This window comes from Mobula hypostoma, chromosome 3 (genome assembly GCF_963921235.1).
Source record: "Mobula hypostoma chromosome 3, sMobHyp1.1, whole genome shotgun sequence".
Taxonomy (NCBI): domain Eukaryota; kingdom Metazoa; phylum Chordata; class Chondrichthyes; order Myliobatiformes; family Myliobatidae; genus Mobula; species Mobula hypostoma.
The window spans coordinates 86,699,353-86,714,503 of NC_086099.1; the positions used below are offsets into that span (position 1 = coordinate 86,699,353).

General features: G+C 42.4%; 1 protein-coding gene across 8 annotated transcripts in view; it reads left to right on the forward strand.

Annotated features, from left to right (window-relative positions):
- The first annotated feature begins 317 nt into the window (after positions 1–317).
- The window catches only part of lcorl (ligand dependent nuclear receptor corepressor-like), a 129,495-nt gene continuing 114,661 nt past the window's right edge, over positions 318–15,151 (forward strand). For 7 of the 8 annotated variants that reach the window (XM_063043382.1, XM_063043384.1, XM_063043385.1 and 4 more), the window contains exon 1: positions 318–561. In XM_063043382.1, coding sequence (XP_062899452.1) covers positions 465–561 — 97 coding nt within the window. In that variant the 5' untranslated portion in view covers positions 318–464. The remainder of the gene's footprint in view (positions 562–15,151) is intronic. The other variant, XM_063043386.1, reaches the window with a different exon arrangement.

A 15,151-nucleotide genomic window follows, 5' to 3' on the forward strand; every position in this document is an offset into this window, starting at 1 on the left:
ACATTTGCAAATACAGGTGATCAGAAAATCCTTATATTCAAGTCGTTACGTGCTCTTGACACCAAAACAAAAGAAAACAATTTGCATAGACCGTCTGTTTCTTTTGAAAGGTTTACCACTTACTTAACATCAGCATAAATGACCGAACCGTACCAAAACAAGGGAAGAAATAGGTTGGGACCACACTTTATCTCTGCAAGGAATTAAAAGAAACTACTGTGGTACGCGTGCGCTCCTGAGTAGAGCGATAAGGTCCCACAGCCCAGCCCAGCCCACCCCACCCCACCCCACCCCACCCCACCCATCCCCATGCACAGAGCGTGTCCCTCGGACACCAGGCTGTGGTTCCCGTGCCCGCTCTCACACACCGGGGCTGCTGACACACGCCAATCACACGAGCGCGCGCAACGACCTATGTAAATAGCGGCGGCGTGACGTCAGACGCACAGCAGGGCTAAGACAGAATGGCGAGTCAGTGCGGTAGCCCCAGATGTACGGCAGAAAGAAGAGGTTTTCGGCGGGAACTAGATTCCTGGCGGTATAAACTGATACACTGTGTAGGTAAGGGTGACGTCTGTGCCCCGAGTTTCTGGCGCTGCTTTTGCCCGCTTGTTTGATGACTCTTCGGCGGGTGGGCGAGTCAGAATGTGTTGCTGGTGAATTGGCCCTGAAGTTGCTCCTCCGGAGGTACCTGGCTCCATTTTCTTTTGTTTGACTCCGAGAGCCCTCGCCGTTCTGCCGGGTGTCCATCCAGCGCACCCTCGGGAGTTTGCCGACGGACGTGCGGGAGAGGCGGCGGGTGCGGCGAGAGAGGTGAGGGGCGGTCGAGGTGAGGCGCCCGGCTTGTGTTGGGGGGTGCTTCGGGGTTGTTTCCCTGCCCTGCCACCCCCCCACCCCCCTGTTGTTGGCGCCTCTTCTTCCACTTGGTGTTCTGACGGCGGCGGCCACAGTGACGGCGTGGCGGTTGGGTTCGGAAGTTTGGCGGCGGAACTCCGGCGAGTTGGCGGCGGTGCCAGCCTTTGTCAGCAGTCAAGCCCCGAATATTGTGGGAGTGGCGGCCCGAGACTCAACGGCCGGACGGACAAAAAAAAGTCACGTGACGCCTGTGTGGTTATAAATAACCCCTTCATCTCTCTTCCCTCCAGCAGTGACCGAGCCCTCACTTCCGACTCAGCAGCCCCTCCTCTCACTCCCATCCCCTTTTTTTTGTTCCCGCCAGCTAATTTTTTGAGTAGCGGTTTGAACTTTAATGATTCTGGAAACTTTTCGTGAAGTTTTTGTTTTAAATTCGCCGTTTGCGCGGAGTCCTTGGTGCCACTCGTTCGCGCACTGGTTCTGCTTCGGTGTTCCTGTATCCGGCGGGGTATGTCGGCTCTGACAGCCCGGTGCCGTTCCGGTGTTGCCCCCGTACGCCATTTCGCTGCGCGCTTTTGTCCCGAGCCCCTAGCCCGTGACATCCACCAGATCACAGGGCTAGAGCTTAACTTGCACAGGTCCTTGCAGTAGCATTCCCTGTTTCACTCAACAGCGTTAGATATTTTCTGCTGGCGGCTGTCGTCGTTTAATTTAAAACAATTTGGTTTGCGGCTTTGTAGTCTCCCTTTAATTCCTGCACCTTCTGGTTTGTTTCCATAATGAAGCCTGGTGGATAACCATTGTTTCTGCGACTTTATAGATTCATCACTTATTATGACGGCTTTTTTTCTTAAGAGGTTATTCTAGATAAGAAGGCACCAAATTCACATGAAGGCATCACCATGTTTCTCACTAGAACTAAAGCAAAATCTGTACACACCTGTTGGTTTCTTGAAAAAGAATTATTTAATGTTGACAGGATATTTCGTCTCTTGAAATCAGGGAGCTTAGTTTCAGAACAAGAGTTTGGTTAAGATGGAGATCAGGAATTTAGTTTCTTTATATTATGAACCATGGGTTACCCCACTGAACTGTGAAAGGTGTGACAGTGAGTGTATTCAATGTTTAGATTCTGGACAATAGGGGCATTGGGGGTAATAGGGAACAGGCAAGGAAATTGTATAGCCAAGTTAAATCATATTGAATAGGCATAGTGGACATAAATGTCTGTGTGCTCCACATCTCTTTTTAAATATCATTGGTAAATTCTGATGGAGGTTCATTAGTCTAAAACATTAACGGTTTCTATCACCAGGATTATTTCGTCATCCAACAGTAGCAATACTTTTCTTCATTTAACATATTACCTTGTGCTATCACTGGAAGCCTCAAGTTCTTCAATAACCAATTTTGGAAATAAGATTACATTCTTGAACCAGAACAAGTCTATATTATCATTAAATCCATCAACCATTGTAAAATTTCACAAGGATGCTGCAATCCTTTGTATGATCTTAAAATGTTCTATCTATATTCTTTCATGGGAAGAGTTTGCATTGTTCCTTGCTGTCAGATACCTCATTTGTGCCTTTGTGGTTTAGTTTCTTAGTTTATTAATTTAGAAATCCATTCGAAGTCATTTCCAGACATTTGAAAGCAAATATCTCAGGTGATATTCAAAAGCACTTCCACAATGGATGATGTTATCAAATGTGTTGTCTTTCATTAAATTAAAAACTAATCTATCCCAAAATAATATTTTCTTGAATTATTCTATTGAGCGGAGTATTATTCTTTGAGAGTAAATCGGTTCCTTGATTTTGTTTCACCATTCTTGCAAGCTACTAGGACCTGATACTAATATTTGTTTAGAGTGCTGTTGCCTTCAATGCCTCTAATAATCCTTCTCTACCATAATTTCCTGTTTACTTGGACCCTGCTGCACCCAATAGTGATGAATATACCAAGTGCTGAATGTTCATTCTGCTATTGTGCCTTGAGCAATTTTTCAATTCCTGTCTTTTGTCAACCCAAGAATCCTTGAATAATTACAGCTGTAATTCTAGTGTTTTTAATATAACAAAATATAGTGTTTCTAATATCAAGTAAATATTGACATCCAAGGATATTTTAAAAGTTGATTACAAAAGGCATGATTGAAGAATAGAGTTGGGCAATTTTATGGTGGTGGAATTGCCATAGTCATAGACAATAGGGGCAGGAGTAGGCCATTCAGCCCTTCGAGCTGGCACCGTCATTCACTGTGATCATGGCTGATCATCCACAATCAGTACCCTGTTCCTGCCTTCTCCCCATATCCCTTGACTCTGCTATCTTTAAGAGCTCTATCTAACTCTTTCTTGAAAGAATCCAGAAAATTGGCCTCCACTGCCTCCTGAGGCAGAGCATTCCACAGATCCACAACTTTCTGTGTGAAAAAGTTTTTCCTCAACTCCGTTCTAAATGGTCTATCCCTTATTCTTAAACTGTGGCCTCTGGTTCCGGACTCCCCCAACCTCGGAAACGTGTTTCCTGCCTCTAACGTGTCTAATCCCTTAATCTTATATGTTTCAATCAGATCCCCTCTCATCCTTCTAAATTCCAGTGTATACAAGCCCAGTCGCTCCAACCTTTCAACAATGACATTCCCGCCATCCCTGGAATTAATCCAGTGAACCTACGCTGCATTCCCTACATAGCAAGAATGTCCTTCCTCAAATTTGGAGACCAAAACTGCACACAATACTCCAGGTAGGGTCTCACCAGGGCCTTGTACAACTGCAGAAGGAACTCTTTGCTCCTATACTCAACTCCCCTTGTTATGAAGGCCAACATGCCATTAGCTTTCTTCACTGCCTGCTGTACCTGTATGCTTACTTTCAGTGACTGATGAACAAGGACACCCAGATCTAGTTGTACTTCCCCTTTTCCTAACTTGACACCATTCAGGTAGTAATCTGCCTTCCTGTTCTTGCCACTGATATTGTGAATATGTGGCTTGTAGTTCATCTTAGACTAGTATCAAAATGAGACCAGTTGGATTCAAGTTTTGATGAGATGTAGAAGAAATTTTCAGAAGTTATTGAAGGAATAACATTTGATAGGGACTGAGGTAGTGAATTTAATAATTCTCTTTTGAAGAGTGTATCTCAATGTTCTGAACACATCAGTGATGTAACCTAGGGTCATCAGGTGTTTTGGGTCTTTCAACATTAGACACTTTCACAGGACGACTTAGCCATGGTTGATCAAGCCACAGCTTGTGTTCATGTAGCATGTGCTGCAGATCCTCATGGACTTACTGTCTTCATCTAGAGTAGTGGTCACCAACCTTTTTAAGCCCAAGAATCCCTACCTCTACCTCAGTGAAAGGCAAGATCTACCTACTAAATCGTTTAGAGAAATAACAGCTCAGATTGTACTTCCAATTTGAGGCCTTTTATTTGGGTGAATTGTATTTGAATTACACAAAATACTTTTGTCAAACTTTCAGATTAATTCAAACAAGAAAACACTGTAACTAGCATATCAAACAGGCCATAGCTGTCTTTCTTTAAGAATATTACAATACTTCACACCTTTAATTCTAAGATTCATTATTTAATTTTATTTCAACATGAAAAATAAATGAATAAAAATTGACTATTGCACTCAGTGTGATGACTGGGGCTGAATACTTTCTGCTAGTTCCCTGAAATTTGGCTCATAACTACAGACAGCCAGTCTGAGACAGTCTGTGAGGTGTAGGGTTGCCAACTGTCCCGTATTCGCCCCGCTAAGGTAGAACGTTCCTATGAAACCTTTGGTGCCAAAATGCTTTACGCCAAAGAAGCAATTGCTATTAATTTATATGGAAAAAATTTTTGTGTTCCCAGACCCAAAAAGATAACCTACCAAATCACACCAAATAACACATAAAACCTAAAATAACAGTAACATACAGTAAAAGCAGAAATGATATGATAAATACACAGCCTATATAAAGTAGAAATAATGAAAATTAAGCCAAAACCGATTTGTGGGGTAAAAAAAATTGGCACATACACGCATGCGCACACAGATGCCCGCACAAGACTTCATGGTAGTCTTTCTCAGGGTAAACACAGATGTCCTGGGATTTGACTGCTACTTTTGTCCTTTATTTGGGAGTGAGAAAGTTGGCAATCCTAGTGAGGTGTCTGTCAGTAAGTCAGCTCCTGTACTTGGATTTAATAATTTTCATCTGTGAAAATGCAATTTCACATAGATAAGTTCACCCGAAGTAGGCACTGACTTTTAGTGGTATAAAACCAACACACACACCGCGCATTGCTCGGCCCCATCAGTAGTAATTGCCACCAGTTTATGAATGGGGATGTCATTTTCACGGACATTTTTTTAAACTCATTGTAAATATCCTCGCCTCTCGTTCTTTCCTTTAATTGCAAAAGAGTGAGGAAGTCCTCCTTTGTTGCAAAATCCTGGAAAGCCATTCTGATAAATACAACAAGCTGAGCTGTTTGCATTACATCCAGGGATTCATCGAACTGTAGTGAAAAATATTCATGTCCTCTGATGGTGAGTCACCCTCCTTGTCACAGTTGCAGGGCCAAGCACTATATTACATATTGCGGTTGTGATGCCGTTTTTGTTTTTAAAGTCATTAAAAACAGTCTCTGTGGTAATGACCATTGCTTCCTTGAATAAATCGTCATCTGTAAAAGGCTGCTTGTGTTCAGCCAAAAGGTGACTTACACGAAATGATGCTTCAATAGCAGCCTTATTTTGAGCAGCATGTTTTGTGGAAAACAATTGCTGGGCCTTCAACCCCAATTTCAGCTCAACTTTCCAGGCACGAATTGCGCTCTTTGGGGGGGGGGGGGGGTAGGTGTCTTTAAATTCCTGGTGGTTGGTGTTGTGGTGCTGCTCCAGATTCCCTCTTTTAGTCAGTGCTTGTGTTTGGTGACACAACATACATACATGCACACTTGTCTTTCACCAAGGTACATAGAAATTCCTCTTCCCATTCTAGATGGAGTTTGTATGTTTTCGCCGCCTTTTGTGGAGCCTCTGCTATGCTATCAGGATATCACAAGCGATTGCTGATTGCGTCACCTCTGATCTGAGCTGACGTTTACGTGCTGGGCGGCACCTAATTAATTAACTTGTTTATTTCAGCTTTTTTTCTTAAAGATGTGCTGTGTGCATCCCGACTACCGCTGCACCCCTGCGTGCTTTGCGGCCCGGAGGATGGGGACACTGCCGTATATTGATGTTTGCGACAATCTGTACTGTTACCTAATCTAATTGGTCACTTTGATGCAGCATAGGCTACGCCGAAAATGCGGTGCATGGCGGGGGAACTACACACATGCGCACTGGGCAGAAAGAACGGAACTAAACCCCCGCAACCCGGAAACAATCTCTCTTTACAAACAGCTTATTAGCGAAAATATTGCTATATTACCATTATCCTAATTAGTATTACTTTTATAATGCTCACATTACAACAGTATTTATTTATTTTTGATTTTTCTTTGGGGTCTACTGGGAAAGTCTCAAAGATCGACCGGTCGATCGCGATCGATGGGTTGGCAACCCCTAATCTAGAGCCATGAGGCTTTCTCTGATGGGGACTGAGGCAGTGAATTTGATAATTCTCCAGTTTAGTTGTGGGAAATTTGTATTTGCCTAGTACCAGATATCAGACGAGTCTGACAACTCAGGTTGGAGAGAGAGGTCACAACACCCAACAAGGTAGAGTTGGGTGTTACTTGGTGTATGTCAGAGATGGTTTTGAATGTTGCTAAGGATCAGCATGTAGATGAGAAGATGGACTTGTTAGCAAATAGTTTCAGTGGAGAATCTGGAAATGATGTGAGGAGAGAAGCAAGTGAATCCAATGTAAGTAATTCTTTGGCAATGGTTGAATAAATAAAGAGTGGAACTAGATGAGTGTGGTTCTACAAGTTTTGTCTATTTGTTTTAACCAATGAATCACTCCTTCTAAAGTTGTTACTTAATCAGGTAAATTGAATGTCATTTACTTTTGTTAGATACTATATCAAATATTTCTGTATCTGAGGACTAGATGTTGCTAACTCGTTGTTATGCTGAACTTTACCTTTCTGAAGATTGAGATTGATTATTACAGTTATTAGCTCAGAATTCTAACTGATATGCTGTCTAAGCTTGCCTGCTGGTTCATTCCTGAAGTGTATCATCGGTGCAGTCTCCTACTAGGAAGCTCCCTTCTGGCTAATTGTCAGGTCCCAGTGCAGATTGGGTTTTTTTCCAGACACAAGCAGCAAGTTCTTTGAACTGGGCAAGTCACATCAGCAGGCTTACTGGTTGTTTAAAGCTGTTAAAAAATATTGAATAACACACAAAATGCTGAAGGAACTCAGCAGGCCAGGCAGCATCTAAGGCAAAAAAAAGTACAGTCAACATTTCTGGCTGAAACCCTTTAGCAGGACTGAACTGCAACTGTACTTTTTCTATAGATGCTGCCTGGCCTGCTGAGTTCCTCCAGCAATTTATGTGTCTTGCTTGGATTTCCAGCATCTGCAGATTTTCTCTTGTTTGTGATCGGGAAAAATACTGAATATCTGAATGAATGCTGGCAAACAAGCACTAAATTTTTATACTAAACAATACCTTTATAACACAATGGAACAGTTTTTTTAAAAAAAAACTGCTTCTCTGCAATTGTTGCTTTCCTTTAAAATGGATGTGCTTATTGGAAATACTCATGCGCAGTGCAATTCCCAGTGCAGTGCTAGGCTATCTGTGGAGGATCATAGTGCTCCCTTTCCCTTCTCTCACCTGCTGGATTGCATGTTGAGCCTCACAGCAGAGCAAAGTTGTCTCAAAAGCACTGATCTGCTCAAGTGTTTTCATTCGGGAGTCCTAAGCTTCTGCATGGCTTAATAGGTAAAACCCATCAGTTTTCAGGAGAACATCTTTAAATGTTGGTTTTGAAATCAAATGTTGGTGAAATCAACCCAAATAACAACCGATTATCCTAAGTTGGGGAGTCTGTTCCCACAAGTGTATATAGAGGAAAAAAAACTCAGTAGGAAGATGGAGTTGTTTGGTATTTTAAGTTGTATGTCCTAGATTTGGTGCAGTGTAATTACAAATCCAGTAGCATGGCCTTTGTACCTATACATCACACTTCAGTATCGGGTTTTATGTCATCGGCATGTGATGTGAAATTTGTTAAGTTAGCAGCAGTAGTTCAATGCAATACGTAATCTAGCAGAGAAATGTAATAATAATTAAAATTTAAAAATAAACAAGTAAATCATTTATGTACATTGAATAGATTTTTTAAAATATGCAAAAACAGAAATATTGTATATTTTTTTTAAAGTGAGGTGGTGGCCAAAACTTCAATGTCCATTTAGGAATCGGATGGCAGAGAGGAAGAAGTTGTTCCTGTATCGCTGAGTGTGTGCCTTCAGGCTTCTGTATCTCCTACCTGATGGTAGCAGTGAGAAAAGGGTGTGCCCTGGGTGCTGAAGGTCCTTAATAATGGGTGCTGCCTTTTTGAGACACCGCTCCCTAAAGGTGCCCTGGGTACTTTGCAGGCTAGTGCCCAAGATGGAGCTGACTAGATTTACAACCTTCTGCAGCTTCTTTCGGTCTTGTGCAGTAGCCTCTCCATACCAGACAGTGATTCAGCCTGTCAGAATGCTCTCCATGGTACAACTGTAGAAGTTTTTGAGCATATTTGTTGACATGCCAAATCTCTTCAAACTTCTAATAAAGTATAGCAGCTCTCTTGCCTTCTTTATAACTACATCAGTATGTTGGGACCAGGTTAGATCCTCAGAGATCTTGACACCCAGGAACTTGAAGCTGCTCAGTCTCTCCACTTATGATCCCTCTGGCACTTGAAGCCAGTCCATGAGTTCTTCAAATGATGTTTGAGGTAATTTTGACTAACCCTGACTTGTGAAAACACAACTTTGGCATATTTATAATACAGCATGGAATAGGCCCTTCAGGTTAATGAGTAGGCAAAAAGTATTGGGTACCTATTTATAGTATGGTTATTCTCCTCACATTCTCACTGACTATTCCACAATTGGAGCAAATGGTTCCAGCCTACAAAGCAGACTTTGGGTAGCTCAGCAATTGGGACATGACCCTAGAAGAGGATGAGCCATAGCACACCTTGGCAAAAATGAACAGTGGCAGCTAGAGACTAGAGCAGGGGCGACAGTGGTTGGAGAAACATGATGAAATGAGCTAACCAGAAAGGTGATGAAAGCAGGAGAGAGCTAAGAGGAATGAGGACCAAAGGGAGCAGGGACACTGGCACAGGAGATCAATTTTGGGGATGGACAGAGACGAGGGAAGGGAGTTGAGGAAAGTGTGCAGAATTGTATCTGTGATTCATAGTGAATGACTGGTCAGTTTTTGAATGCACTGCAAGTGCTAAGTATGTGCAACAGAACTTAGTCTCTTATTGTCCTCAACCTACTTGCCTTTGGACCAAGACATCAGTTGTCTCAGGAGTGTGGTAGCTAGTGTGCAATGGTTATTTTGAATTTAAGATGTCACACAGGGCAGGTTCTATTACTTTGATACGAGGGAAAAGATTTTGGTTACAGGTACAGTATATTGTGTTTGTGTAGAAGATTCTAAATGGGAAGAGTTAAATACGTTTGTATGATCAATTGCTGTATTGAAGTTTAAAACTTAATTTTTCTACTTGAGTCATATTAATGTGAACAGATACTTGGGATGGCATATACAGAAGTCACAAATAACAGATGGACATGTAATTCTAGATATTGCAATACTCCAGTTGCATTGGAGGCTAGTTTTATTCATAATTTTCTATTAGAGTAATCACAGTTGCTGGCTAGGTGAGCACGTCACCTGTTTATAATTGTCTTTGAGATTGATGGTTGTGGTTCTTCAACTGTCACAGTTCTTGGGAATCCACTCATAGTTATGTTTGATAGAGAGTTCCCAGTTACAGGCTTGGCAGTGAGAGAAGAACAGTACTTTTCTCAGACTAATCTGGAAGTTCTGTACCTGTTGCCTTTGACTGGATGTGGGTTTGGAGTGTTATTGAAACATGATTGTTCCAGTACATGTTATGGATAGCATGCAGTCCAACTACATTGTTAGTAGATGTTAGATGAAGAGATGGATTGCCCATCAAGTGGGCTATCTTGGCTTGGAAGGATACTAGTTTCATAAGTTTTCTGACTTATTAAGCAAGGCAATCATAATATTTGGTTAGGAAGTGTCTGTTGTACAGAATAACCAGTATCTGATCGTCTCATGTAGCCACAAACGTCCCCTTTTCTTCCACCTCCCTCCCCTGCCCAAGGCCTTTTGTTTTTCGGGTAGAGTTGATCGTAAACTAATGATATTCAGACATTTATTGGACTTGAACTTTGGAACTATGCCAAATAAATGGCATTGTGCTTCTTAGACTGAAACTTCATCTGTGCTGTTTTTTTATGTGCATGTGGCTGAAATGTGGAGGTACTTGAGATAGTATTCTCCAACTAATGGTGTTTATGTATCTAATACATTCAACAGAATTGAGTTGGCTGAAGACTGGCTCGTGTAACATTGAGGACCTTGCATTATGGCTGAGATGAATGATCCATTTCTTAAGATTGTTGTGAATATTTCAACACTTGTTCTTGAAGCACTGCTGCCTGAGTAAGCTTTGATAGTTATTTAATTGTGCTCCATTATTTATGACTGATAACTGGACTGGAGAGCTTTAGTCTAATCTGTTGGTTCTAGGATTACTTGGTTCTACTTGTAGATTCTATATCATGGCTAAGTATTCATCTGTTCATCATCTGAGGGTATGTCAAGTGCTGTTCCTAGGATATTTCTCATTGCTCTTCATTCGATGTTAGTGCCTAATATGGCTGTGATGCAGAATGCAAATTTTCTGTTGTAATATCTGCCTCTAATTTGCTCATTTTAAATCTGACAAATCTACTCTATCATGTATCTAGTGTCACACATGTAAGTGATTATGAAGAAAGCGCTTCATCTTCATGTGCTGTGGTCACTTTCTAATATTTAAGTTTCATCTCTGGTTGCAATGATGAGAATGATCAAATTTCTTCATCAGAACATCATGGTAGATAATAATCAGCACTTCATTTTGACATGATGTTGTGAGATGCCAAGGGAGCCATTGTCAATATCTATAACAAGACCATTGCAGGTTAATATCAAGAAAATCTTGTTGCACAAAGAATAGTGAATATTTGGAACATTAACAACTTTTGAAAGATTGTTGTCTTGAATTCAGTGAGCAGTGGCCAGGGTCTAACTTGGTACAGAATCATTGAGACAGATGACCTACTCCTGATCTTGCATCCTTTTTGCCATCCTTTTGCACTTTAAATCATGGTAACTTTGGCTCATAAATATCATTTGGTTAAGGTTTCTCAAAACAATTAATTTAGGCCAAAAAGAAGATAAACCCTCGTTAGGAGAGGAAAAGGCATGTTCAAAAGTGGATTAAATTTTATTTAGTGATACAACGTAGAGCAAGCTCTTCTGGCCCAAAGAGTGGTGTTGCCCAGCAATTCACCTATGTAACCCGAGCCTAATCAGAGGATGTTTTATAATAACCAATTAACTTACTAACTAGTATGTATTTGGACTCTGGGAGGAATGTTGTCTTTATTGTGATTACAGCACAGCATATATTAGTAGCATCAGGGCGTCCTGATTGGTATTGCACAAAGAGGAATGGCTATGATTGAGGTTTGAGGTTTGTGTTTTCTACCACTATCTATCTGCACCTGCTTTGTCATCAATGATCTTCTATCATGAGATCTGAAGTAAGGTTGTTTGCTGATAATTGCACCACGTTCCCTTTCACTTGCAACTTCTCAGAAAATTGAGCAGTCCATGACTGCATGCAAAAAGAGCTAAGCTACATAGGCTGTCACATGATAAATATCATTTGCACCTTACAAATTCTGGTAAATGTCCATTTCCAATACAATAGAGCTTAAATTCTTAACTTGGCATTCCCATCACTGGTGCCCTTCCCAATATTCTAGGGTTTACCATTGCCAAAGCGCACATACTGTGATTGCGAGCATGTCAGGAGTGGTTTTCCTATGATGTTGATGCCTTTCGAACATCTGAGGTGCAAGTCATGTGCAGACTGTAATACCATCCTCTAGTCTGAAAGCAGCTCCAATAATAGCTTAGAAGCCTGATGGCATACAGTGGGAAATCTGTCTGCTTAACGGGCACCTCATCCACTGCCTTCACTGTTTATTATTCCATCATCTGTACAATGTCTCATTTGCAAGATTCATTGTAATTTTTCTGATTTACTCTGGCAGCACTTCTTAACCTCTCAAACTCTACCACAAAGGATTTTGATCAGATTTGATATATAGCAGGATGCTATTAAGATTCCTTGTTCAAGTGACATATACATGGAGATATTGTGCAGGGTTTTTCCAAGTTGCATCTACTCCTAGAAGTCCCTCCCATCTGTGGGGTTAACTTCAAAGAAGTTCAGGCAGTTGGTTTGCCACCGCCCTGGCTAGTGATGGATGCATCCTGCAAAAACGTAAAGATACTGTTAAAATATACCAAGAACTTGTATCCATATAGTGAAGAATAATAATACAACTATGCACTACAGTTTATCAAAGTGAAAATTAAGAGCAAAACTGTTCACTGCGATTTGAATTAACACAGGAGAACTGGAGTTCATAGTTGAAGTTTGATAGTTAAGACTATATGTAGAACTACTAGGACTTGATGTTTCAATCCCTGTGGTAAGTCGGCACTCTCAATGTTGGCAATGGGCTTGGAGTGGTGACAAGGAAGGTAGGTACGTCATCGGGTGGGCACCCTCCTTTGACGTTTCGTTGATAAGCGCACAACGTCTCCAGAGGGCTCAACGGTGCTACCTGGTGTCCCAGATACACCCCCTCAGTTCCATACTCTCCTGTCTTCATCTTGCAGCCCAGTTGTTGTCTTTCCTTTTAATCCAATTGTTGCTTTCTTCTGCATTTGACAAGGACTTGATTGCTTGTTGGAGGGAGTGACCCTTCACCCCCATCTTCAATAGACTGGCCGTAGATGTAGCAATGAATCCCCTGCATCCCACTTCTACAGGGAAGATCTTGGTCTTCCAGCCATTCTGGGCAGCTTCAGTTGCCAGTTCAGAGTACTTGGTCTTTTTCCTCTCATAAGCTTCTTCGACACCATCTTCCCATGGTGCTGTCAATTCCACAACATATGCCAGCTTGGCTGTTGTGGACCACAGGACCATGACTGGCCGGAGTGTTGTAGCCGCAATGTCTGGGCAAAACACAAGCTTTTTTACTAAGTCCACGTCCATTTTCCAACCCAGAGCAACCTGCAGAATGCTTACATCTTTTGATGTTATATAGTGCTCTGGAGGTTGGCCTGCTGGTACAAATCGTGTGATGTGGACATTTCCTGCCGATGTTTGTGGGAGAGCATTTGTGGTGATTCGCCTCTGTTCCAAGATTGATGCCAGCTGTATGAGAACTTGGTTATGCCTCCAAGTGTATCGCCCCTGGGTGAGGCTGATGGTGCATCCTGTTAAAATGTGCCTTAGTGATCCAGGTGCTTGACAAAAAGAGCAAGCGGGGTCTTCTCCCCACCACTGGTTCAAGTTCTGGGGTGTGGGTAGGAGGTCATAAGTGGCTCTGATGACAAAACTTAGCCGAGATCCCTCCATCTCCCAGATGTCACGCCAGCTGAGTTTCCTGTATTCCAGGCTCTCCCAATTAGTCCAGTGGCCCTGCTTAGCCATTGAGACGGCCCTGGCGTGTCGCTCTGCCTCCTCCTGTCTTCTCAACTCCTCCACCACGAGTGGTCTCTTCTGCACTGATATTGCCTTGTGCCATTGAGGAGCTTTTGGGATGAGCCCAAGACCGGCTCTCCCATGTTGGACTTGGCCAACCACACCCCTGAAGCGAAGAGCAGTCTTAGCACTGAACAGCTTCAGATGGAGTCCACTTCTTCCCCGTTGCCACCCGTGGGTGGTGGTGGGGAGCTGCTGTTCGAATAACAGTATCTTCAGTTTCAGTAAGGGTCATGACCAACCTTGCTTTGGTGCATTTGAATTCTTCCACAAGACTTGCAATTGGTAATTCCAATTTGCCATTCCCATACAGTCCAACAGGACTTGAGCATTGTGGAAGTCCAAGCCACTGTTTCACATGTGTCCTGATCATTCTTTCAAGCTTTTCCACCTTGTTGATGGGGATTTCATACACTGTTAGAGGCCACATGAGTCTTGGGAGTATGCCAAACTGGAAGCACCACAGCTTGAGTTTTCCTGCCAGCAAGGTCTTGTTGATGAGCTATGTACATGATGATATCCTTTTTGAGTTGTTTAAACTGCTCATTGTCCTCGAGCTTAGCATCATATCATCGGCCCAAGCTCTTCACTGGCATTTCTGAAACAGTTGGGACAGGTGACTATCCGTGACTTGATCTTTGACAATGGAGATGCTTCTGCACTTGCTGGGCTTGATCTTCATCCTTGCCCATGTGATGTTTTGATGAAGCTATTCCAGGAGACAGTTGTCGTTAGTATTGTTATATCGTCCATTTAGGCTTGTATCAGTGGTAACAGTTGACCAAACTGTAGCCCTTCTCCCACAACCCATTTTGAGGCTCTGATAATGAGCTCCATTGCCATACTAAAGTTCAATGAGCAGATGGTGCACCCCACCATGATGCCTACTTCCAGTGGTTGCCACGCTGTGGTGAAGTCTGATGTAAGACAAACTTGCAGATCCTGGAAGTAGTGTTTTACCAGATTTGTTATTGTTGCAGACACCTGAAAGAATTCAAATGCAGTCCACAGTAGGGAATGGGGAACTGATCCATAGGCGTTGGCCAGGTTGAGGAACAAGACATGCAGATCCTTTCTTTCTTAGCCAACTGGATTTGATGCTACATGACGCTGGTATGTTCAAGGCATCCCGAGAAGCCTGCTATGCCAGCCTTTTGGATTGACATATCAATGAAATGGTTTTGTTTCAGATACTTTGTAACTCTTTGCGCCAACATGCTGAAAAAGATTTTGCCTTCTATGTTCAGAAGGTTTATTTGGCAAACCTGCTCTGGTGGAGGAATTCTTTTTTGGGATCAGAACTCCCCCCCCTTCCAGGCTTTGGGGATAACTTGCTTTTCCCACATAACCCTTGTGTTTTTCCAAAGGAATTTCAGAACATCCGGGGCGTTCTTGTAGACACAATACAGAACACCGTTAGGGCCTGGTGCTGATGCCGATCTTGCCTTCTTCACT